Source organism: Festucalex cinctus, chromosome 3 (assembly GCF_051991245.1).
Source record: "Festucalex cinctus isolate MCC-2025b chromosome 3, RoL_Fcin_1.0, whole genome shotgun sequence".
In the NCBI taxonomy this organism is placed as follows: domain Eukaryota; kingdom Metazoa; phylum Chordata; class Actinopteri; order Syngnathiformes; family Syngnathidae; genus Festucalex; species Festucalex cinctus.
In genome coordinates, this window is record NC_135413.1 from 26,149,192 (window position 1) to 26,176,665 (window position 27,474).

At 39.7% G+C, this 27,474-nt stretch overlaps 1 protein-coding gene across 12 annotated transcripts in view; it reads left to right on the forward strand.

Moving 5' to 3' along the window:
* Positions 1-27,474, forward strand: part of LOC144016251 (pleckstrin homology domain-containing family A member 7-like) — an 87,312-nt gene that overhangs the window by 43,366 nt on the left and 16,472 nt on the right. For 9 of the 12 annotated variants that reach the window (XM_077517123.1, XM_077517124.1, XM_077517127.1 and 6 more), the window contains 8 exons: positions 10,646-10,763; positions 16,589-16,696; positions 17,456-17,528; positions 18,483-18,583; positions 24,543-24,724; positions 26,063-26,563; positions 26,645-27,179; positions 27,355-27,438. In XM_077517123.1, the coding sequence (XP_077373249.1) occupies positions 10,646-10,763; positions 16,589-16,696; positions 17,456-17,528; positions 18,483-18,583; positions 24,543-24,724; positions 26,063-26,563; positions 26,645-27,179; positions 27,355-27,438 (1,702 nt within the window). Of the gene's footprint in view, positions 1-10,645; positions 10,764-16,588; positions 16,697-17,455; positions 17,529-18,482; positions 18,584-21,879; positions 22,070-24,542; positions 24,725-26,062; positions 26,564-26,644; positions 27,180-27,354; positions 27,439-27,474 lie in introns of those variants that run through there. The other 3 variants (XM_077517126.1, XM_077517135.1, XM_077517134.1) reach the window with 2 other exon arrangements.

Sequence of the window (27,474 nt, forward strand, 5' to 3'; positions counted from 1 at the left end):
TTGATATTTTAAAGTCGCCATAGGTGATAACAGAAAAATGGCTCCATAGCGCCACCTACATAGGTTAAACAGATCCCTGGCCCGCTACGATTGTCCGACGGCTATGAAAATTGTGTGGCACCTGTAGCACATCCAGATGAACAAAAACCTCTTTGATGTGTGTACCCTAAAATAGACAGGAAGTGAGATATGAGTATTTAAATGTCCAATTTTGGCCAATTTTTGCACATTTACAGGGGTCATACTTTTGCCTGCTTCTCCTACACGGGTAATCCAATTGACTTCAAACTTGGGATGTACCATCTCAAGACCTGGGACAACACCATGGTAAAAAATCTAAAGTTTTCGACATACTATATGACGGCGGTAGGGCATCAAATTTAGAGTTTCAAAACTCTTACTAAACGTAGTATTGCCGGTTGTATGTTTAACCTAGAGCTACGAAAATTGGTACACATATGTAACAGACTATGACCTACAAAAAAGTCTGTTGGTGCCATATGCTAAACCCAACAGGAAGTCCGCCAGAGGCGGGGCATCAAATTTTGAGTTTCAAAATTCTTACTTAATGAAGCATTCCCGGCTGTACGTTTCACCTAGAGTTACCAAAATTTAAAGACATATGTAACAGCCCTCAAGGTACAAAAAACTCTTTTTGAACCATATGCTAAACCTAACAGAAAGTCCACCATTTTGATTTACTTTGGAACGTGTTCCCATTTTTTTGGCCATTTCATAGGGGTCCTATTTTAACGAACTCCTCTTACAGAGTTTATCCGATCATCTTCAAACTTGGTGTGATTCATCTTAAGATGTTGAAGATGAAAAGTTATTGAAAGCTTTTTATTTCGCTGCACGCTGTTGTCGTGGCATGCACTTGTTTGCAAAGGAAAAAAATTCTTCTTAATGAAGAATTCTCAGTTGTACGAAGCAGCTAGAGCTACGAAAATTTGTAGACATATGTAACAGCCCACGATGTACAAAAAAGTCTCTTGCTGCTTTGTGCTAAACCCAACAGGAAGTCCCGCAAGGGCCGGGCATCACTTTTTGAGCTAAAAAACTCCTCTTTAACGAAGCATTCCCGGTTGTACCTTTCACCTAGCGCAATGATAATTTGGAGGCATACATAAGAGCCCACGATGTACAAAAAAGTCTTTTAGAACCATATGCTAAGCCAAACAGGAAGTCCGGCATTTTGATTTACTTTGCTATTTGTAGCCATTTTTTGGGGGCCTTTTATAGGCCTCATATTTTCTACAAAACTTATCAGATTGTCTTCATTCTTTGGCATGTTTCATCTGAAGTATTGCCGGTTATACGTTTAATCTAGAGCTACGAAAATTGGTACACATATGTAACAGACTATGATCTACAAAAAAGCCTGTTGGTGCCATATGCTAAACCTAACAGGAAGTCCGCCAGAGGCAGGGCATCAAATTTTGCATTTCAAAATTTTTACTTAATGAAGCATTTCCGGCTGTACGTTTCACCTAGAGTGACCAAAATTTGAAGACATATGTAACAGCCCTCGAGGTACAAAAAACTCTTTTTGAACCATATGCTAAACCTAACAGGAAGTCTGCCATTTTGATTTACTTTGGAACATGTTGCCATTTTTTTGGCCATTTCATAGGGGTCTTATTTTAACGAACTCCTCCTACAGAGTTTATCCGATCATCTTCAAACTTGGTGTGATTCATCTTAAGATGTTGACGATGAAAAGTTATTGAAAGCTTTTTATTTCGTCGCACGCTGTTGTCGTGGCATGCACTGTTGGCAAAGGAAAAAAAAATCCTTCTTAATGCAGCGTTCCCAGTTGGACGAAGCAGCTCGAGCTACAAAAATTTGTAGACATATGTACACATTTGTCCACATATATATATTTACATATGCATGTAAAAAAATTATGTCAGGCTAAACTAAATGGTTGATTAGGCCCCACACATTTTCACCTTACCATACCCGGCCCTCTTTGCAAAAGGTTTGAACACTCCTGGCCTAAACCTAGGTGTATACTCAAATTATGCACGCACATAAAGCCTGGAACAAAATGTGTAATTTAGAGGGTTCTTGTTTTGTTTTTTGTATTCCTTATATTTCATGTCATTATACTTGACACACTATTTTTACTACTCACTGAATCAGTTATAAGAACATTTAATTGATACAATCCAATCACATCCTAGAGAATTGAAAACACATTCAATCATGAGGTTGTTAAGACACATTTACTTCTGTAGCACTTAACCACAAACAAGTTGCGACATCCCCTGATCTAACCCTCCAACCGGGCAAGGAAAAACTTTCAGGGGTCATATTTTAACGAACCCCTCCTACAAAATTTATCCGACTGTCTTCAAACTTGGTGTGTTTCATCTTAAGATGTTTAAGATGCAAAGTAATCGAAAGTTTTTTATTTTGTAACACGCTGTTGCCATAGCAATGCATTGTTTGTCAAGTGCTGCTTTTTTTTTTTTATACACATGAAAACTCATGGAACTTTGCAAACACATCAGACTTGTCATGAACATGAATTTTCAGAGATTTATTGTGCAATTTGCAATAAATAGCGCCCTCTAGACCTTTTTATGAAGCATTTCTGATTGTATGATTATGCTAGACCTACAAAAAAGTATTATGTAGCCATTTGCCAAACCAAAGAGGAAGTCCGCTATTTTGATTTTATTTTGGGAATTATACATCATTTTTGGCCTTTTTCATTCAACTTTGCACAGACAAGGCATGGAAAAAACTAACATTTTAAATGGTCCTTGTTCCATGTAACAGTTGTCAAGTGCTGCTTTTTTTTTTTTTTATACACATGAAAACTCATGAAACTTTGCAAACACATCAGACTTGTCATGAACATGAATTTTCAGAGATTTATTGTGCAATTTGCAATAAATAGCGCCCTCTAGACATTTTTATGAAGCATTTCCGATTGTATGATTATGCTAGACCTACAAAAAAGTATTATGTAGCCATTTGCCAAACCAAAGAGGAAGTCCGCTATTTTGATTTTATTTTGGGAATTATACATCATTTTTGGCCTTTTTCATTCAACTTTGCACAGAAAAGGCATGGAAAAAACTAACATTTTAAATGGTCCTTGTTCCATGTAACAGTTGTCAAGTGCTGCTTTTTTTTTTTTTTATACACATGAAAACTCATGAAACTTTGCAAACACATCAGACTTGTCATGAACATGAATTTTCAGAGATTTATTGTGCAATTTGCAATAAATAGCGCCCTCTAGACATTTTTATGAAGCATTTCCGATTGTATGATTATGCTAGACCTACAAAAAAGTATTATGTAGCCATTTGCCAAACCAAAGAGGAAGTCCGCTATTTTGATTTTATTTTGGGAATTATACATAATTTTTGGCCTTCTTCATTAAACTTTGCACAGACAAGGCATGGAAAAAACTAACATTTTAAATGGTCCTTGTTCCATGTAACAGTACCCCAACGTGCCAGTACCCTGACGTGCAAGTAACCCAACGTTGTGCTCAATAGCGCCCTCTATGCATTTTTATGGAGCATTTCCAATTGTATGATTCAAGCGATACACAACTAAAGATGACTTGACCTAGATTTGTGAAAACTGGGAGGCATACCTATTAGCTTAAGACCTACAAAAAGTATTCTGTAGCCGTATGCTAAACCTAAAAGGAAGTCCGCCATTTTGAATTTATTTTGGGAATTGCGCACCATATTTTGCGTTTTGATTAAACTTTGCACACACAAGGCTTGTCAAAAACATTTTAGATGGTCCTTGTCCTATTTGACAGTACCCCAACGTGCCAGTACCCCGACGTGCAAGTACCCCAACGTGGCACGCCTTTGCTGTAGCGATGCATTGTTTGCAAATAATTTTTTTTTTTATATGATTCAGCTAGATGTGTGAATATTGGGAGGCATACCTATCAGCCGAATACCTCGATAAAGCATTCCATAGCAATGTGAACAAACACAAAAAGCATGGCAAAACATTTACAATTTAGACGGTTTCTTATGAAACAGTACCCTAACGTGCCAGTACCCCGACGTGCAAATACCCCAACGTGGCACGGGTTGCGAGGGCCCTTTATAGCTGCTCGCAGCTCTAGTTTGTTATTATTCTTTTCCGCAAACAATCACATTTTTGAGACACTAAACGTGAACGAAAACTCACCAAACTTTACACACACGTCAGGCCTGGCGAAAAATTTGATATTTTAAAGTCGCCATAGGTGATAACAGAAAAATGGCTCCATAGCGCCACCTACATAGGTTAAACAGATCCCTGGCCCGCTACGATTGTCCGACGGCTATGAAAATTGTGTGGCACCTGTAGCGCATCCAGATGAACAAAAACCTCTTTGATGTGTGTACCCTAAAATAGACAGGAAGTGAGATATGAGTATTTAAATGTCCAATTTTGGCCAATTTTTGCACATTTACAGGGGTCATACTTTTGCCTGCTTCTCCTACACGGTTAATCCAATTGACTTCAAACTTGGGATGTACCATCTCAAGACCTGGGACAACACCATGGTAAAAAATCGAAAGTTTTCGACATACTATATGACGGCGGTGGGGCATCAAATTTAGAGTTTCAAAACTCTTACTAAACGTAGTATTGCCGGTTGTATGTTTAACCTAGAGCTACGAAAATTGGTACACATATGTAACAGACTATGACCTACAAAAAAGTCTGTTGGTGCCATATGCTAAACCCAACAGGAAGTCCGCCAGAGGCGGGGCATCAAATTTGGAGTTTCAAAATTCTTACTTAATGAAGCATTCCCGGCTGTACGTTTCACCTAGAGTTACCAAAATTTAAAGACATATGTAACAGCCCTCAAGGTACAAAAAACTCTTTTTGAACCATATGCTAAACCTAACAGAAAGTCCACCATTTTGATTTACTTTGGAACGTGTTCCCATTTTTTTGGCCATTTCATAGGGGTCCTATTTTAACGAACTCCTCTTACAGAGTTTATCCGATCATCTTCAAACTTGGTGTGATTCATCTTAAGATGTTGAAGATGAAAAGTTATTGAAAGCTTTTTATTTCGCTGCACGCTGTTGTCGTGGCATGCACTTGTTTGCAAAGGAAAAAAAATCTTCTTAATGAAGAATTCTCAGTTGTACGAAGCAGCTAGAGCTACGAAAATTTGTAGACATATGTAATAGCCCACGATGTACAAAAAAAGTCTCTTGCTGCTTTGTGCTAAACCCAACAGGAAGTCCCGCAAGGGCCGGGCATCACTTTTTGAGCTAAAAAACTCCTCTTTAACGAAGCATTCCCGGTTGTACCTTTCACCTAGCGCTATGATAATTTGGAGGCATACATAAGAGCCCACGATGTACAAAAAAGTCTTTTAGAACCATATGCTAAGCCAAACAGGAAGTCCGGCATTTTGATTTACTTTGCTATTTGTAGCCATTTTTGGGGGCCTTTTATAGGCCTCATATTTTCTACAAAACTTATCAGATTGTCTTCATTCTTTGGCATGTTTCATCTGAAGTATTGCCAGTTATACGTTTAATATAGAGCTACGAAAATTGGTACACATATGTAACAGACTATGATCTACAAAAAAGCCTGTTGGTGCCATATGCTAAACCTAACAGGAAGTCCGCCAGAGGCAGGGCATCAAATTTTGCATTTCAAAATTTTTACTTAATGAAGCATTTCCGGCTGTACGTTTCACCTAGAGTGACCAAAATTTGAAGACATATGTAACAGCCCTCGAGGTACAAAAAACTCTTTTTGAACCATATGCTAAACCTAACAGGAAGTCTGCCATTTTGATTTACTTTGGAACATGTTGCCATTTTTTTGGCCATTTCATAGGGGTCTTATTTTAACGAACTCCTCCTACAGAGTTTATCCGATCATCTTCAAACTTGGTGTGATTCATCTTAAGATGTTGACGATGAAAAGTTATTGAAAGCTTTTTATTTCGTCGCACGCTGTTGTCGTGGCATGCACTGTTGGCAAAGGAAAAAAAAATCCTTCTTAATGCAGCGTTCCCAGTTGGACGAAGCAGCTCGAGCTACAAAAATTTGTAGACATATGTACACATTTGTCCACATATATATATTTACATATGCATGTAAAAAAATTATGTCAGGCTAAACTAAATGGTTGATTAGGCCCCACACATTTTCACCTTACCATACCCGGCCCTCTTTGCAAAAGGTTTGAACACTCCTGGCCTAAACCTAGGTGTATACTCAAACTATGCACGCACATAAAGCCTGGAACAAAATGTGTAATTTAGAGGGTTCTTGTTTTGTTTTTTGTATTCCTTATATTTCATGTCATTATACTTGACACACTATTTTTACTACTCACTGAATCAGTTATAAGAACATTTAATTGATACAATCCAATCACATCCTAGAGAATTGAAAACACATTCAATCATGAGGTTGTTAAGACACATTTACTTCTGTAGCACTTAACCACAAACAAGTTGCGACATCCCCTGATCTAACCCTCCAACCGGGCAAGGAAAAACTTTCAGGGGTCATATTTTAACGAACCCCTCCTACAAAATTTATCCGACTGTCTTCAAACTTGGTGTGTTTCATCTTAAGATGTTTAAGATGCAAAGTAATCGAAAGTTTTTTATTTTGTAACACGCTGTTGCCATAGCAATGCATTGTTTGTCAAGTGCTGCTTTTTTTTTTTATACACATGAAAACTCATGGAACTTTGCAAACACATCAGACTTGTCATGAACATGAATTTTCAGAGATTTATTGTGCAATTTGCAATGAATAGCGCCCTCTAGACCTTTTTATGAAGCATTTCCGATTGTATGATTATGCTAGACCTACAAAAAAGTATTATGTAGCCATTTGCCAAACCAAAGAGGAAGTCCGCTATTTTGATTTTATTTTGGGAATTATACATAATTTTTGGCCTTCTTCATTAAACTTTGCACAGACAAGGCATGGAAAAAACTAACATTTTAAATGGTCCTTGTTCCATGTAACAGTACCCCAACGTGCCAGTACCCTGACGTGCAAGTAACCCAACGTTGTGCTCAATAGCGCCCTCTATGCATTTTTATGGAGCATTTCCAATTGTATGATTCAAGCGATACACAACTAAAGATGACTTGACCTAGATTTGTGAAAACTGGGAGGCATACCTATTAGCTTAAGACCTACAAAAAGTATTCTGTAGCCGTATGCTAAACCTAAAAGGAAGTCCGCCATTTTGAATTTATTTTGGGAATTGCGCACCATATTTTGCGTTTTGATTAAACTTTGCACACACAAGGCTTGTCAAAAACATTTTAGATGGTCCTTGTCCTATTTGACAGTACCCCAACGTGCCAGTACCCCGACGTGCAAGTACCCCAACGTGGCACGCCTTTGCTGTAGCGATGCATTGTTTGCAAAGAATTTTTTTTTTTTATATGATTCAGCTAGATGTGTGAATATTGGGAGGCATACCTATCAGCCGAATACCTCGACAAAGCATTCCATAGCAATGTGAACAAACACAAAAAGCATGGAAAAACATTTACAATTTAGACGGTTTCTTATGAAACAGTACCCTAACGTGCCAGTACCCCGACGTGCAAATACCCCAACGTGGCACGGGTTGCGAGGGCCCTTTATAGCTGCTCGCAGCTCTAGTTTGAATACAATTTTGTGTTTGAGTGTTTGAAATGTACGATAGAGGATTCGGGCCAGTGAAGAGAAAAAAAAAGTTTGTCAGGATTCTCACTTTATTCTCAGAATTCTCGCTCCAAAGTCAGAATGGTGACTTTAAAGTGAGAATTCTGATGTCATTCTCAGAATTCTCACAGAATATTAAATAATAAAATAAATCCATGTGTTCAATCATGTCTCATATGACGCTGTAATGCGCGTTGACGTCAAGTGTGACTCAACTAAACACTTGAGCTTTGTGCCGAGTGCACTTTCAAGAACCTTAATCAACACCACACATTATCATTCACTTTGACCAATTTGAGGCTCAGTGATTATTTCATCAAATCAACACAAAGCAGTGGCAGGAAGTCGTCACGTCTGCGCCGCTTCCAAAATAAGAGCCCGTGATAAGATGCCCTCCACACTGTAAAGTCCTGACACTTGAGCCACTCCACTCTTCTGCAATAACCTTTCTGACACCGGCCTAGGCACGCACACAAACACAGAGGCAGGCTGCTGTCAAGCTTTCAGATGCAGTTTCCACTCAGCAGTGACAGCCTGTGAGTTGTCAGAGTTGACATGAAATAAAAAAATAAGTCAACAAGTGCAGAGTCAGACTGAGCTCAAGTAATTTATGTATGATGTGACTTTGGTGATTTAAAGTAATGTGGAGCCCTAAAATTTGCATTAAATTCAATTCATTTTCAACTCTAGAAAATACATGTAAGTTCATTTAATTTTATTTATTAATAATCAGCGAAGATTTCATTTTGTTTATTATACTGCTCTGAACAATTTAATATATTTTGAGTTAATTAATTCACGGAAAATATATCTGAAAATAATTTAATTTAATCACCCGTAAAAATTTAATTCAATTTTATTTAATTTGTAGCTCTGAAAACATTTTAGTATTTAGACCTGAAAATGTTATTTTAGTTCTATTTAATAATTACCCGTGAAAGTGAAATTCAGTTCAATCAATATGCCCGCCTAAAAGTATTTAATATTTAGCCCTGGATAGATTGAATCTAAAGAATAATAATTATTAGTCTAACAAAAAGTACAACGTGCTCATTCACAGGTGATGTGTGCACACACACAAACACATCAGAAAATGGCAATGCTTTCGCCATTACATCAGGATCAGAGCGGCTTCTCAACGCCCACACCGCGGCGGCTAATAAGACCGATCCATCAGCAGCCAGAGCGAGGGAACAATCTAACCTGCTGGCTCGTCACACATGCGCACACACGCGTTCAAGAGGAGGAGAGCGACGTGTTTAATGAGCCACGAGAGGGGGAGGAGGGGAAGTAGCGGCAAACCAAGCAGGCAAGGCAGAAATGGAAGCGACATGTCGTTAACATTAATTTTATATTCCAATTAAAGGGGGACTTTGATAGAAATAATCTTCAAACTTATAGCTAATTAGTCCAATCTGAATTCTGGTTGCTTTTATATAAGATGATATTCATGTGATCAAGCCAGTTTTTGACTGTGGATTTAAAAAAAAAAAAAATTCCATATCAGATTGTTTTTGTTACACCTTCAGTATTGGCTCTGATTTGACCCTTTTAAGTATGCAGTGGGTGAATGCCTGCTTTCAAATGTGCACAAAAGACACAGACAGAAATGGAACAATCCCAACAAAGGAAAAATGAGCACTATAAGCAGTGTGAATGGCACTAACAAACAGGGGGGGAAAAAAAGTGTGGGCTTATATATTTATATATTCCACATTTCCTTGAGAAAGGTAGCTTCGTAAGTGAGGAGAAGCATGTAAGATTCCCAAGCAGCGCTAACGTGGTTTGTCTCGGAGCGGATGTTTTTCGGCAAATGGCGTCCCGGCGAGTGTGACGCCCCTCGCCTCCCTCGCAGGCCACTTCAAAGTTCTGCACTCTTGCCTCATTTCCTTCCCGCAGACATTAAAATTCTAGTCAGGGTGAATTTTCTATCTCTGTGATGTTTTAATGATGCCAGAGTCTGGAGTGTAGTGTTTTTTGGTGTTTTTTTTGGCGTGTGTTTACTACTGACTCAAAAGTCATCTTCTAAAAATCAGAAGCTCAAAATCAATGTAAGTTTGATATGATGTAAAGACTCTCAAATGTGGGATAAAAGCATAGCTTGAAAAAGGCTTTTATAAAGCAAATAAAGACAAGTAATACACTAGAACATAAATTGCTGCAAAATGTTCAAACAAACCAAGTTATTTTTTTTCCCAAATCTGCTAACATGACGCAAACATAAAATGCTAAAAGCCATAGATGGAGAAGTGGAAATTAGCATCGATGTTAGAGTAGTTATATCAACTGCAACTTGAAAAATGCGGCCTAAAAACGTACGATACTACGGAAGCGTAGCGCTGCCAATGTGGAGTAAGCATTTTTGGCTGGCGAATATGTTCGAACATACTCGCAAATGTTCGAACATATTTGCAAATAGTCGCAAATATGTTCAAACATACTAGCAAATATGTTCGAACATACTCACAAATATGTTTGAACATACTCGCAAATATGTTTTGAACTTTGAACGTAGGCTAAAGTTAGCATACCTTCCCATAATGCGACTGGGTGTTATGAAAATTAAGTAGACAAAAAACAGTGTTCATTCGTAACTTTTACGATTTATTATGTCTGCCGTGTCTGCCTAAAAAATGGGGTTTTGTTTTCACTTGTTTTCACAAATAATACCCCATGGCTTGGGAAGGTATGCTAACTTTGTAGCATGTAGCCTACATGCACGTTCAAACACATTTGCCATTATGTTCAAACATATTTGCGAGTATGTTCGAACGTATTTGTGAGTATGTTTGAACATATTTGCGAGTATGTTCGAACACATTTCAATACGTTTGAACATATTTGCGAGTATGTTCGAACATACTCACCAGCCAAAAATGTTTACTCCACATTGGCATCTCTACACTTCCGTACGATACGGTAAGGGGTTGACTGTATTTGTATGTTTGTGTTTGCAGGCTACCGGGTCCTCGCATCATGTCCCAACCTGGCGTCGAGCAGCTGTCCAGCACCACCGTTAGCGAAATCTCCACCATCACCACCTCCTCCGCCGTGGACACCAACTCTACCTCCAAGGTTAGCGTGAGGACTGACGCAGCTCGATTTGAAGCTAACGTGCGTGTTTTTGGAACATAGTTGAAGGGACTTTCGAATCCCGAACATCTGAACGGTTTGGAAGATGTACTACTAGCTAGCCATTCTTCCCCCATTTTATTACAGAAAAAAAAAAAATCCAAAAATGATTCCAAAACTGCTTATTTGCATCATTAATTTTTGTGTTAAGCTTGCACACACACCCCAACACACGCGCACACACGCACACACACGGGAAGTGATGAAAACACAATAGCGCCTGTTTGATTCTTTTGGCTCTTTTATCTGTCTGGCCTCGCATCCGTCAGAGCTGTTGCCAACCTGATAAGAAGAAAAAAAAAAAAATCATGTCGTTTCAGTTGATGAAATGTTCTTCTAATCACTTCAAAGCCAACTCGATTGTTGTTCTGCACTGCTGTCATGTATTGCTTTTTATTCAGCATTTGATTTTCACGTCGACATTAGCTCAGTCTTCATCGCACTTTTTTTTTTTTTCGTTTTTCTTTTGCTAGTCCCTCATTGTCTTCGCCCCACGTAATTTTCTTCGTGCCTCTCATTTCCCATCAGCACTTTTTTATACCCTGCTCGTTTTCCCTTCTCTACCTGTTTTCTATTTGCTTTTGGTGGTTGTGGTTTGTTATCCACAACTTATTTTTCTCCATTTTGCTACTTCCTTGTTTCTCTTTGTCACCCGTTGTCAACCGTTCTGCTTGTTTCTAAAATATCGCCAGTTCAGCCTGCAAGAACTTTTCAAGAACTCATTTGGGTGAGCCAGTTCATTTGTGAGCTGATTTTTGTTGCTCCATTTCTTTATTTTTTATTTTTTTTATTTCGCCACTTGCTCTTTGAATTCTCCGCTACTCACTCTTTTATTTGATTATCTGTTCTCTCTCTCTTCCTTTTTTTCTTTAATGTTATTTCTCCTTCCTTTTCAAATTTGTCAAGTTTATTTTTTTGGCCACTCTTTTTGCTCATCATTCCTTTGCTTCACTACTCACTTTCTCCTTCTGCACTTATTTTTATTCCCCATTTTGCTTTTTCACACTTCTACCGCTTTCTCTACACCACTTGATTACTTTTAAGTCAGCTTTGTTTTTTTGCACTCTTTAGAAAAATATTTTTTCATTTTTCTACTAGTCCTTCCTATGCTATTCTTTTATTTACTTGCCTACAGACTTTTTTTGTTCAACTACTTGTCCCCCCCTCTTCTGCCATCACAATTCCAGTTTGTTTCTGATGAGCTTGTTTTTTTATTTTAGTCTTACCCACATCGTTTGATTTAATGGATGGCTGGATATTTTGTTATAAATATTTTTTTAATACTTTGTCCTGCAGTTCCAAAAACATATATATATATATATATATATATATATATATATATATATGTATATATATATATATATATATATATATATATATATATATATATATATATATATATATATATATATATATATATATTATTATTATTTTTTTTTTAATGCTAGTCAATACAGAAGTCTTTGATGCAGCTCTGACCTGAAGAGGTCGCTTAAAGCAATGGTAGTTATTACAAAAAAACGGCCAGCAGGTGGCAGGTGACTTCCCCTTCCAATCAACAGGTGCAGCAACCCTAAGATTGAACATGTCCCATGCGTGGCGTGATGACGGGGCATTCATCAAGACGCCCCGCCACCATAACCGTGCCCTCTGTTTGCCCCGTCTGTCGCTTTCCCTCAGGTGCTCTGGCTCATCACCCCTGCCATGGAACATCGGGGGAAATTTAGCTGTCTCATTGTGACAAGTGTTTCTGAGGAAAGATGAGCCCTCCCTTTTGTGTGGCACACTGCCACGGCAGAAATGAATCACATTCATTCCACCGCTGACAAAAACATCAGAGCCAGCTCGCAGACCCGCGTCGTCGCACATTCCACGTCGAGTGATGTGCCACAAATCTCCCCCCTTGAGCTCTCATTTTCTCCGCCGCTCCGTTCGTATTTCGTGATGTTCGCGAGCAGCCAGCGCCGCCTCGACGGGAAGTATCAAAGCTAAAGCCATTTAGGAATTCCTGCTGCGCCCCAGTTAGTCTCTGCTATTGTTTTTCGGTTTGGAATTCTGGAAAAAAATAAAATAAATCTCATTCACTTTGAAGACATCACATTAGACTGCATTTTGTCAAACAATTTAGTTGACAATTTGAGTTCTTGTTCAGGTTGTAAAGAAGTCACGTTGCTATTTGTGCTATTTTATGATGTTTATTTTGTTTTGAACAAAATGATCACGGATGAATTGGTCACTACTACTTTTTATTTATTTTTTTAAAGCAACAGTGTGTAAAAGTTCACCACTAGACGTCACAGCCGATTTTTTTTTCTTCGTTTCTGTTATGCTAGATATTCCATGTTGATCAATCTAACTTAAATCCAGGGATTTTCGTTTTTTCTTTTTGTAAATTTCCAGCGGTACAAGGTTCATGGCTCCTAATGTACATCCAATTTTATCCAGATACTTGACATTACAAAAATTGGTGCAAGTCCCCCAAAATGTGATTCCTAAGCTAGCATAATGTCAACCTCTTCACTTCTTGCTTTGAAAAAGCATAAATTTATCATTTGTTATAAATGAGTAAATAGATGTAAATAAGCTGTTTTTCCCACATTCTGCCCACAAAAAAACTTTGCACATCATCCATCCTCTTTATGTTTCTTTAATGACAGGCTAGACGGCTAAGACTTCAAAGTTTGGTGTGGGTTGGCGTTGCTACATGAATGCATAAAACGGACTTGAAAAGCACACCTGAGCCGGCCTGTCCTCCCCAATCGAAGCTGGGGAAGGGTTTCTTTTTATTTTCGATGAGTAGCTCGGGGCAAGTTTACCAGTCAGTAGTCATGTTTCAAAAAGATGCCGCAAATGCAGCACAGAACATTGGTGCTTGAAAAGATTGGAGAGAGTATGTGTTTTTGCATAGAGGGCTGAAAATTGAAACTCAATTATTTTGTTATTCTGTCTCTTTTAAGTCAAAGAAAAAGCACACAATTTGGAGATATATGCTTTTTATTGGTTATGTACTTGCAAGCCACACAACATATTGGCACTTAAGCCCCAATTTGGACATTTTCATTTGAGGTCGTGTTGCCATCACTTTAGATCAGGTGTATCAAACTCATATTAGCTCAAGGGCCACATGGAGGGCACTATATTACCAAGCGGGCTGGATTGGTAAAATCATGGTATATAACTTAAAAATAATTGTTCCAAAAAATAACACAAATACAAATGGAAGGCGGCAACACTTTGCCTGCATGAGCTCCTGGCCGTGTTATATCTATCTACCTGTTTTGCATATACATTGTTCCCACAATACTTTGTGTGGCACAGTTAATGAAGTTATAACTAGGGGTGCACCGATCACAATTTTCCGGCCGATCACCGATCCCCGCTTTTAAAAAGTCTGACCTGCGGATCCTGATTTTTGCCGATACCGATTTTTTTTTTTTTTCCATTACACGCAGCATATGCCTTCTGTGTTCCAATCTTGTATTATAGCAAAACATTGAACAATATCGACGAAATAATACAAATGCGTTGTTTTAACTGCACATGAAGTAGTTCTCTCAAATAAAAATGAAAATCTTATTAGTCATCTCAGCAGAGGAGGACAGTGACTGACTTTTTCAGACTTCTGAAGAGGAAGATGAGATTGGTGGAAAAGATCGGTTTATTTTTATCACCGATCATCTAAAATTAAGGAAAAATTGGCTGGCCGATCGATCGGTGCACCCCTACTGTTAATATATTGTTCCAAAAAAATAACACAAATGCAAAATTACCAGCAATTGAATTTGTGTTGTATTTAACATGTTTATGTCGGTCTATGATGTTTTTTTTTTTTTTTTTAACATAACTTGAGGTGGTGTGTAAAATAATGACTAGGGAAATTCCATGTACAAGTTGCATTGCTTATCTGAGGAGTGCTTGTGAAATCACAAATTTATACGTTTTGATTGTGCCCGGCTGATTAATTGGTCCGACTCCTAATTTTTTATTTTTATTTTTTACTTTACAAGCTCATCTTGCAGGCCGGATTAAACTCCTTTGTGGGCCTAATCTGGCCCGCACGCCATATGTTTGACACCACTGCTTTAGCTATTAATGGCTGTGATGAGTCGTTTTGTTTACATTGTTATACTAACTGTACACTTTACTACCAAAAGTGTTATTTGTTCAGTGTTGTTCCATAAAAATATAGTTGTAATAGTAGTATTAGTTAATCGCCTGAAATTAGTGACTGGTTGCTCTGGAAAACTCTCATTGAAGCTCTCATGTAGCATCACACTCAATCATACAATCTCACTGTGTGTGTGTGTCGTGTTTTTGTTGTGTGTGGGGGTAGGGGTGTGTCTGTGTCTGTGTGTGTGTGTGTACATAATACATACAGTGCCCGAAGCTTGCTTTCTGCTGCAATATCAGACCAGAAGATTGTGTAATGAGATTTGTTGAATGTGTGCACATTGGACAAGGCTGGTTCTTCCTGGCATGCACACGCACGCACACGCGCACAGGCTGAAGTGATTTGTATGCATGTAATGGAGGATGAGCTGATGGGAATTCCAATGAATTATTTTTAGCAAAGTGTAAAACTCAGTTAATTACTGTAAATATGTAACAGTTCATACTGTTAGTGTACTTCATGTCACTTTATCCATAGATTCCCTTAAAAAAGCCAAAGAAATATGGAGGCCCAAAACTGCCAAAATTCAAAATAAATAAATGACTAAATAAATAGATAAATACATGCCTAAATATATAAATAAATGACTAAATAAATAAATAAATAAATAACTAAAAGTGACAATAAAAACAGATTTATTTCCATTTGTATTTTTTTTAAATATAATTTTCGATTGATTTTTTTTTTATATTCATTTTTATTTTCACTTTTAGTCATTTATATATTTATTTAGTCATTTATTTATTTTGAATTTTGGCAGTTTTGGTCCTCCATAAAGAAAAAGCTAAACAAATGCCTAATTGATCCTCTCACCCTCACTGAATTGAGGTCTAATTTTGTGCACCTTTAAGAAGTGTTTCATCTGAAAAGATTTTCCCGAACTCTCCGAATCGTACGACCTCGCATTCATTTGAGCTTGTGCTTTACTTCGTATGCTTTCTACTGTCATAATGTGGCCTTTACGTCATGTTAAAGCTCGTCAAACCTCCCACTCAGTAACAGCCTATTGAGTTGGTTGGTCGCCGGTATTCTAATGCGTGTGGGGGTCCGGCGGGGCTGCGCTTATGTAACGAGAACAAGGAGAGCTTCCTGAAAAAGATCATCCTGGTGCGTGGGCGAAGGTCCACGCTGGAAGACAAAGCACCGCTGGGACTACAGTCGGTTGCCAAATGGGTTCATTTGTGATCCTCATCTGCAATTCTAACATTACAATAAGAAATACGAAATAAGAAATTAATGTTACCCCCAACTCACCAAATATTTTTCATCCTTGAGTGGTTGACGTCATGTGTTGGTTGGTTTATGCTTACGGCCTCAATGAATGGGAACATGGATAACATTCCAGTATGTCATCTTGTCCTGTGCACAGTGTAGTTCTTTTAGACAATTTGAGCTCAGGCTGTTTTAAAACAGAAGTAGACTTTTCAGGTAGCCAGTAAACATCAAGTAAATTGCACGTGGACTTGTATAGGTGCAAATTGATCTTAAATATAACAGGAGGGTTAATGTGATTCATTCAATGACATTGATGGCACAGACAGCACATAATCGTGTTTTTTTGTGTGTTTTTTTTCTTTTTTTTCTTTTTTCTTTTCAGGGTTCTCGTTCTGGCGGCAGCAGGGTGCACAGTTTCGGCAAGCGAGAGCATTCCATCAAGAGGAACCCCAATGTGCCTGTTGTGGTCCGAGGATGGCTGTACAAACAGGTCTGGACATGCACGCACGCATGCACACAGTACACGTTTCTACAATATAAAAAAACAAAAAAAAAAAAAACAAAAAAAAAAAACATTGGTATACAGTATTGACATTTTTTTTTTAATTATCCAATTAACTATTCACTCCTGATGTAGCTTATTTAACAAATGTTGTGGCACATTTACCACATGTTTAATGTTATGGTGACGTGTTCACCTCAAATGTAGCATATTTAATGTTCTATACACCTAATGGTGCATATGTAGACCATATTAAATTGTGCTTTTGCTGTAGTATTGATTCAGCATGTATTGTGGCGTGGGTGTGTATAACGCAGCGGTCACCAACCTTTTTGAAACTGAGCTACTACTTGGGTATTGAATAATGCGGACGGCTATGCCAGTTCGATACACAACTTAGCAAATAACAAATTTGCTCAAATCATCTCTTGGAATGTCCCATCATTGCTGAGCTATTTTTAGAGCAGGGCCGCAGGCTACTTACGGTTGGCAGGTATCCAATGCGCATCCGATTTTTATCCAACATTTGAATGAGTCCTGACTCCAATCTGAAGATATGCAACCCACATGTTTTTGTCTTTTTTTTTCAACTGAAGCTGCCATGGCGTGTATCCCAGTTGTGCCCATTTAGGCTGCTTGATTGCCGTCAGTCTGACTGATCCAATGCACGAGGACAAGCGATCAGTCTCACCTGCTTGTTATCTCTGCTTGACTCTGTTTCTGCTTTTTTCTTATGTCCCCTTGCAGGACAGCTCTGGGATGCGTCTTTGGAAGAGGAAGTGGTTCGTCTTGTCTGAATTCTGCCTCTTCTACTACAAAGGTATAAACTCCATTTTTTTACAAACTCACTTTTGCTTGTCATTTCATACACAAGGTGTTGCAAAATCATCCAAGCATGCTTTTATGGGCACTGGGGACAGAAAAGTATTGGAAAGCATAATTAATTGTCTGAAATGTCTCGCTAAGATGAAGAATTACGCTCACATCCGCCTCCATCTGCTCCCTTCGACTTTTATGTGTCATTTTATCTCCATCATGTCAATCAAACACTTTCCGACACGCCTCCTCGCCTTTAGCAAGGAAATCAATTCTTCCATCTCTTTTCTTCTTTTTTTTTTGCGCCCTTTTCTCCTCACTTCAAAGGTGTTTTTTTTTTTTTCGGCACTCAAGATGAAAAGCCTCTTGCCCATTCAATTATTTGACTTCGAAGGCTCAAGAACATTTGAGGCCGTCTGACTCGTCTGGCCCCCTTGTACTTCTCATCGCGCAAGTGGGGGTGTGTTGTCAGAGTGCAGATAAAAACACCAACCCTTGTCGACCGTCATTTAGGGAATGTCTCCTCCAAAGGTCCTTGTCTTATTTTTAAACAATTACCTCCCCCTTTTTAATCCGGCTTTATCGGCACCCGGGCCATCAGGCGGGCACAGGTGTCCTTCTCTATTGTTGCAACATTTTATGATGTGATAATTGTGCAGTCCTGAAACACACACGTAACCTCTGTGGAAGCAAATACTTAGCCAGTGTTATTTATAGAAACTCATTAAGATGGAAAGCCACTATGCTGGCATATTTGGAGATTGTTGACCTTCACATTGCGGTTAAATTGTTTGCTCAGTTTAATTAATACAATGGAAAAAGCAAAGCCACAAGAGTAAGTTTTCCAAACATTTGATGAAATTAGCAGGTGATAAATATTTTTAATTCTTACCAACCATCTCCTCACGCTTTCTTCTTCCGAATATAACCGCCACCCCCTCCCCTCACCCCAACACAGACAGCAGAGAGGAGGCGGTCCTGGGCAGCATTCCGCTTCCCAGCTATGTCATTTCACCCGTGGGACCCGAGGACCACATCAACCGCAAGTATGCCTTCAAGGTACGTTGGACTCTTCTTTCCTTTGAACCTGTTACCTTACCGGTCAATCATCTTCTTAATATACTAATCACATTTAAGTTTGAGTGATTTATTTAACTAAATGACACTGAAAGAGAATTGATTAGTTTACAGTAGACTTGATTAGTCAAAGCACACGTGCTATGAGCAATTCTCATTAGCAATCTTATTTTTTTTTCCTCCATATGTGACTTTTAGCACCGATGTATTGGCCATTAAGGGAAAAAAAAAATCTCACTAATGACTTTGAAGCCTCAAAACCTTGAGTATCAAATATGATCCAGTCAGAATTGTGGTTAACATGTGCAACTTTCGGCAGTGTGATCGATTATCTGCACCAGTTTATCACCAATCTTGCACTAATTGCGCTTCATCAAGGAGCAGACATTTAGTGCGGTAGATTAATAAACGTACTTTATTCTTCCCGTGAGGGAAATTAGATTGTCAGAGTGGCGATATCCACATTACATCAACAAAAAAGGAGCAATCAATGAGTGAAAAGGAAAACAAATCGAAAAGCAGCATGGAAAATTAACATCAAATCAGGAAGAAAAGGAGGCTGAGATTTTAAATGATTTCTCTTGGGCTGTGGCAAGTAATAAACAATTAAGTATAAATACAGCTCAGTTTGCTGTAATATCCATACAACTAGTGTAAAAGGGCTTTAAGTAACGTTTTCTCTTTTTTTTCACCCTTTTAAAGCATTTGATGCCAATACCAAGCAAAGGCTAACATAAATACACAAGACATTGTGACGTTTAATAAATATGATAAATCGTTCTAGTTTGAGACGATTTCCAAAAGAAGTAGCTCCCAACTCGATTTTCATACTGCCCTCACATAATTGTAATGTCTTTATGGATCATCTTGGCCCATGTGTTAATATTAGATATGTTTTTACTACTGTTAAGGGGCAAAGCCCTCCGGCATGATTTGGCAACGAGCACCTGCTGTAGTGAAATTTGTTCTGGCTGTCAGAGAAGGTTTTTAATACTGATGCCTCTGAGGAATGGATTTCCCTTTGGCACAATTCTATAACAGGACTTAGCGTACGAGGGATACAACAACATTATACACTTGCTCTTATTATAGTGTGGGGGGGTGTCACATTTGTTTTTTGGAAGCTGACAGACGTTTAAATTAGTATTTTCTTGTGAATTTTTTGTCTTTTTTTCATCATATTTTTCAAGAAAACTCCTGTTTGTTTTTTATGTGCAGCATGTAGAATTTATTTTACTAATTAAATAATTCATTCTCGTGTTTTGTTTTATTTAGTCTTGTAAAAAGATTAACAAATTATTTATTTAAAAATTGAACATTTAAATGTGATTATAATTTTATGTTACCAATATCCAGCAAACAAATTATTTAAGATAGAATTTACTTCATCCATTTTAGCAAAAACAAAAAATAAAAAAAATATAACAGAACTCTTACTAATGCGAATGCTAGCTAGTTTGCTGTTGCTACAATGAATGGACGCCGCATGTCAAAGTCATATTTTAATTGATATTGTTATGTTTGAATGCGCTATTGTCGGCATGCCGTGGTGTGAGCTGATTACGGCCGCCACGCTGGATCACGTTTGGGATTCTACGCCTCTGGCTATAAATAAAATGTGGCTGGCTTATTTTTGGAAGTGGCGCTGAAGGGAAAACATGCACACCCGCGACTGGAGGAATCCCAAACAGCCGAGCTCATTTGAAGACTTGTTATGGTGTAATTAGTTAGATGATAATAGGGAGGAGGAGAGTATAACTTGTGTTAAATAGTGACCGATTTATTATGAGGGATTTATGCCCCCCAATGAAAACGTAAAACTGTCACCTGTTATGATTAGTAACTACAATACTTGGCAGGTGAAATGGTAAATAAATCAGTCGCTAGGGCTATTCAATTACAATTATTACACTCCATAATTATAAAATCAGCATAGTCGTAAAACAAAACCAAAAAAAAAGAAAAATAGTTGAGTTGTTTAAATTTATACATGTTCATCTTTTTAAAATTTTAAAGTAACTAATGTAATACATTTTGTTTCATCCAATAGGAACTTGCATAATTATAGTGTTTCAAAGAATTTTATTTGTCTTAATTTTACATTTAAACATTTTCTTGTTTTGTATCAAAACAATAAAAGATCGTCCTAATTTTGATTTCAATTAATACCATAAATAATCGTGATAAATATTTTCAACATAATTGAGCAGCACTTTCAGTCTTTTTTTTTTTTGACAGGAGTTACCACTCACACCATTCAATATATCTTTTTTTTTATTTTATTTTTTATTTTTTGGAAGATAACCACAAAATAATACAATTATATTTACAAAAACAAGCATCCACAGACTTAAGTGTGACATATTGTATGGAATTTGACAGATTATGAGGAATGGCATGAACCTGTCTTGCTGTTTAATTAGCTGGTAACTGATGGTTTTACCGCTTCCACATACTTTAAACATATTTACATTTATTAAAACCGCTTAATTGAAAACCACTTTTTCAAGTATTCCTTAGCACCTGTTCTCACTCTCTCGCTGTTAATAAATGGGAAACCGCTGAGGCACAGTTCTCCAAATAAAGAAGCAACATTTCCTCAAGATGTTTGTCACTTCCAGGTCAGGTTTACTGGAAAGCAGGAGTATGACGATATCTCGATATCACGATAAATTGCGATACTTTGTCTCCCGATCAATTATCGATATGCCTACGCCAGTTATCGATGTTTGTAGTTAACATATAGCTGCTATAACGGCTCCATTGTTTATTACTTATTGAGCAATTAGTTGGGCCACTAGGAGGAGCACCTCAAAAGGGTGGCGGGTAAATTTACGGAAGTCTTCAGGCGGAGAATGGTGCAAAAAGAAACTATTTTCTCATTGAAAAAACATCAGTTTATGTCTTGAATAGTTTTGTCGCAGTTTATCCTGGACTTACTACCTGACCAAAATCGATAATCATGGTATCGTCATATCGTTGTTATCGTGAGCCTTGTATCGCATATCGTATCGTATCGTACCTAGAGGTTCCCACCCCTACTGTAAAATGTTGATACTTTTTATTTTTTTTTTATTTTTTTAGAGTTTTTCATTTGCCAAAGGCACTTGAAACAAATAGATTTAAATATACAGTGGTACCTTAACTTATGAGTGCCCCTATTTTTTTCCTACTTGTAAATTGTCGCTCGGTTGGGTTGCTACTAAGTATTTGACTTTATGAATGATTTTTTTATTTTTTTTTCATAACCATAATGTGTAATTAATCAGCATTGTGTCATCTCTAGTAGTGGCTTTGGTGTAAGTTATGCACTGCAGGTGAGGGCTGATCAGTTAGTGTATGATGAGTGTGACAATTAAACCTGCAACGTCCACCTGCCTCTCTTCTTATTGGTTGGCTGCCTGACGGGGACACCCCTCCCGCACAACCCTGCGAGTGTGTCGCATTGACAGTCATCACATAAAATAGGTACTCTCTCTCCCCCTTTGTCGGATGTGGGAACATACAGTACATTACACATTGTCGCTTGTGCATGATAATGATCGACTTGCTGTTGTTGCTGTGTTTGACTTTTTCTTTGTCTGTGTACTTTGACATTTGTGGGTTTTCGTGGGGCTTCTTGTTCCAAGTTGCATCTGCCTTTCCTCTGCATGCAGTCCGCTAGTGGAGTGGTCCCCAACCTTATATCTGCCAGGTTTTATGGTAGTGTGTGTGTGTGTGTGTGTGTGTGTGTGGGTGGGGGTTTGGGTGGGGGTGTTTTTTTGTTTGTCCTGTTGAGGTCCTGAATACCTTAAACAAATATTAATTGAATATAAACTTAGAAGGGCTCTGAGGTCTGCAGACTCAGATCAATTAGTGGTGCCCAGAGCTCAAAGCACACATGGTGAAGCAGCTTTTACCTGCTATGCTGCATGCAAATGGCATAAACTGCCAACAGAAGGGAAGTCAGCCCCAAGTATAAATGCTTTTAAATCCAGGTTAAAGGCAATCCCCCCAACCTGTGTCTTTATAGAAAAAAAGCAAAAAACAAAAACGAAAAAAACAACATTTTGGACATATTCCGCCCTTCAGGGAAAAAAAGATACATACTGAAGAGTGTTTCAAAGGTGTTATATTCCGAACCAGATTTATTCGTCTTTACAAATAGAGAGCACTGACTGTGTTTTATTCCATTAAAGCAGCAGACTTGAAAGGGAGACATCCAGAGGCTATTATTGTCTCCATTTGGATGTTTTTTTTTTCCCACTGTAAAAATCAATCCCCAGTTTGGGAGAATGCACCTTTTATCAGGAGGAGCTGTGCGGCGCTCGGCCTTATCTTTACGAGCACAATGCTCTCTTTAAATAGCGTGAGACTGACGTGTGTGCGTGTGTGAGAAGGACGGGAAGGAAGCGATGAATGGAAAGTAAAGCGAGGCGAGTGAAAGGAAGCCAGGCGGGATGGCGATTAGCTACGTAAAAGCGTCACATCATGCAATGTAGAGGTAAATAATAATTACATTTTTTTTTTTTCTTTAAAGGGATACTTGACTCATAGAACAATTTTCAACAATCACCACCACACATTAACAGAAACCCAGAGGTGTCGATTGAGAAGGATTTCATGGCTATACATCCTGTATTTATAAAGTGCATTTTCCTGAGTGAAAACGGAAGACCCTGCCTTTAAGAATGGTTTGTTCTTATACGTTTATCTAGGTGCAAGTTTTATTTAACCTAATCCATACTGTTGACTATTTTCCTGATGTTAATGTTCAATCTGTGCTTAATGTTCCAGTGCAATCGAGCAGTCCGTCTTGTCCTGCCAATGCATAATAGATGTGCAGAGAGTTACGGCTGCATATTCCCTGTGATTACGCGACATGTTTCATGTCCACCTTGGGGTGTCCGAGTGGTTAGTTTGTGTGCCAGCAAGGTGGGAAAGAGGCGGCTGCGTTTGGAGCCAGCCAACACTGAGTTTTTAGAACATGTGCAGTCTGGCCGAAAGCTGAACCCAGGTTGCTCTCTTGTGGGTGTGAATGGTTGTTTCTCTATAGGTCCCCCTCCGGCCTCATAAAGTTCAACCAAATTCCAGGGAAAAAAAAATAATACAGCATTTTTACTGAGAGCAGATAAACAATCTCCCTTGCAGGCATTCTTCTCTCACAATAGCAACGTTGGATTTTGGGTTTTTTTTTTGGACGTCAATGGACCAGAAAACTAATAGCCACCTCTTACTTTTCCACGGTTATTACTCTCGTGCTAGTCACCCACGCAGACACTAAAAGCACTCCGCTAAACTCCCTTAGGTGTTGTTGAAAGACACCCTTTCAGCGACAGCCAGTGGAGGGAAAAATGTCATTAATTAATTGATTTTATGGCTTGATGTTTCAATACTTTTGCACAAGTGATTTATTTGTGTTCTATATTTAATCTTGTCTTCACATTGTTGGAATATTTATGCAAAATATATTTGAAACAATATAAAGCATTTATGCATGATGAAAGAGTCACTTTATGGCAGTTTGCTGGCGAAATCCAACAAACAAATTAATTATGTATTAATCAGACACAGACTCTATAGAGGGTAGTATTTTTAGTGTCTATCCTGAATAGCATTTACTGCTCATTTTTTGTATGTTTTAGTGCACTTAGTCTCACAAGAAGACATTTGTAAGGTTGTTTGCATTTCTTCTCTCTAAGTACACACACACAATTCATATACAAAAATAGCCTCATGAGCAAACAAACGTTAGTGAGGACAATTTTGGGGTTTTGTTTATTGTGTTCCTTCCCTGTCATTGGTCAAAAACTGTGTCATTGTTGGTCGTGACTGGCTGGCACTGTCGTCTTTGTCGTTTTTTTTTTTTGGTGTGATCGGTGTACTCGGCGCCTCCTCATCGGCTCTCCGGTCGTTCGATGTGGTGACACCTTTTGTTGTGCTCTCTGTGCCCCCTCCACAGGCCGGCCACCCGGGCAGGGGTTCGCGCATTTACAAAAGCAACTCTGTGATTGGCTCACAGGCGGAGCACCCGGGCATGCGCACGTACTACTTCAGCGCCGACACGCAGGAGGACATGAACACCTGGCTGAGGGCCATGAATCAGGCCGCCAACATGAAAGGTCCCGTCGACACCGGCGGCAGGTCAGGAACACAAACACACACACAGATAGACATAGACAGATGCACAAATGCAATCCTACACACAGACACACAGTGTTGCAGTCCTTATTTCCTGAAAGATTTTGGTTGAACTCCAAATGGGTTCGATCATATTCCTGTTTGTCCTCTGCGGCTGACCTGACCGTCACTTAACCCTCCAACATCCCTCCTGAACACAAGCAGTGGAGCTTTAAATTGCTCGGTAAGCGAGTCCCCAAACAGGCAGGTCAGACGAAATTAAATTCAAAGTCTTCTTGGCAAAACGACAGCAGTACGAAATCCACACACAACCACATGCGCTCCCCTCACACAGTCAATTAAAAACCATTGGCCTAAAGCAGGCAGCTCTAAAATCCCAGTGAAGCATTCAGATGCTGCTTTTGGCCTGAGGTACATTGACTTTAAATGACAGTCATCTAGCCACTGAAATGGGTTTTTTTACTCGCTTGGATGTCCCATATGTAAGTTACCAATGCGGTGTGTGTATGTTGGTGAAGAGGAAGTTGGGAGTGGGGGCGTGTTCTGATATTACCGTACATTAAATATGTAACAAAGTTGGACTGATGCTTGTGTTTAGTAAAGTGTAAAGGTGAAGGCAGTTCCAATCAAGGGTTAGGCTTAGACGTCAGTGTTTGTGTGCCAAATTAGGATTTGAAGATAGGGCTTCAATTTAGGTTTTATTAAGTCAGGTTAGGATTTTAAATAAGGTTTTCAAGCCGTTGTTAAAGGTACAAATTCGGGTTGTCAAACCAGTTCAAATTACAGGTTCAAGTCATGGGTACTGCTTCAAATTGGGGGTTCAAGTGTCAAGTTAGGGTTAGACTCCAAATTGGGGTTTCAAGACTGGGTTACGGTTTTCAGATTGGGGTTTGAAGTTATGGATAGGTCTTCAAATTAGTGGTTCAAATCAGTGTTATGATTCAAAATAACTGTTTCAAGATAGGGTTAGGTCTTCAAGTTAGAGTTTGAAGACATTGTTAGGGTTTTAAGCCTAGTATTAGGATTTTCAAATTAGGCCCTCAAGCCTAGGTTTGGATTTAAAATTCGGGTTTGAAGTCACACTTCAAAATGGGGTTTAAAGTCACAGAGCTTCAAATTAGGGTGTCAAGTCAGGGTTATGATTTCAAATTACTGTTTCAAGTCAAGGTTAGGGCTTCACATTTATGATGTCAGGTCAGCGTTAGGATTTCAAATTATGGTTTAAATTCTCGGATAGGGCTTCATATTAGGGTTTCAAGTCAGACTCAGACTCCAAATTAGGGTTTCTAGCTTGTGTCTGGAATTGTTCCAAGTCACTCATTGGCTCTTGACTCCCCACAGACCATCTGACCAGTCGGATCACTTCCACATGATGCGTCATCAGACCGTCACGCACACCAACCACGTCAACAACCACAAGGCTCCGGAACCCCAGCGACCTGCCGCCGTCCACGAGGTTCTTCTGGAGCCCATCCATCATGACCCCGATGGACGCCGCAGCTTCCACAAAGATTCTCCAGTCGCCACGGAGATGGACACCCACGCCTCCCTCCCCGCCAACCCTACGACCACTGCCCTCCCGCCGCCGAACCACATGTCCTCGTCGGCGCCCGTGTCCAGGGTGCCGTCTCGAGCTCCCTCGCGATCCGCCTCAACGCTGCCCCCGGGTGTCGGCGCCAGGAATGGCCTGGTGGAGACGCCCAGCCCCATCTTGGAGCCCAACGGGATCGCGGCGGGGACGTACCAGAGGGCACCGGAAGCCCCCCAGGAAATGAGGAGGAGGAGGAGTACTCTGGACCAGGTGGAGCAGTGGGTCAAGGTGCAGAAAGCAGAACACAAAGGGTAGGTGGCAGAAATGATACCAAGTAATTATACGTGCTATTACCACAGATGCTCTGTGCGTGTTGTGTTGTGTTGTGACAGTCCGCCATCCCGAGACAACACCCTCCCCCGCCGAACGCCGCCAGCCCAGCCTAAGTTCGGCACTCTTTACGCACACCAGACCCTGCCAAAGACCCCCCGCCACAGCCCCCCGCCGGCACGCCTCAGCGAGTACAAGTACGCTCATGACCGCTTGAGCCACTTCCACCTCACCCCCGAGCTGGGCGGCCCCAGCTCCAACACGGTCCTGCAGCTGTACGAGTGGCAGCAGCGCCAGCAGTACCGCCACGGCAGCCCCACGGCGCCGCTCTACACGCCGGCGCCGGACTACCCTTTCGGCGCCCGACCGCCGTCCACCGTCCCTCCGGCCGCCAAGCACAACGGGCCGCCGCGCTGCGTGTCCGTTCCGCCGTCGCCCGCCGACATCCCGCCGCCGGGCGCCAGCAGGACCTTGTCGCCCGCCCGCCGCCCGCACACGCCGGTTGATCGCGTGACGGTGAGACCCTCGGCCGGCGTGTCGGTGGTGGACAGCATGTTCGCCATTTCACCGCGCAGGACCAAGTCTCAGATCTTCAAGGTAAAATCAGCTACTCTCGAATTAGGGTTCTAAGTCTGGGTTGCGGTTTCAAGCCAGGATTTAGGTTAGCAAATTCAGAGTTTCGAGATTGGGATATGCTTTCAAATTAGGGTTTCAAGACTCAGTTCAGGTTTCAAATAGTATTAAATGTTTAAACAGGCTTTGTGTGCTGCAGGCGTCCACATTGGAGAGGCGCTCTTTGCCGCCGTCAAACTACATCACGCACACGGTCAGTGCGCCCAGCCTCCACGGCAAAACGGTACGTCTGACTCAACTCAAATCGTCTTTGAAAAAA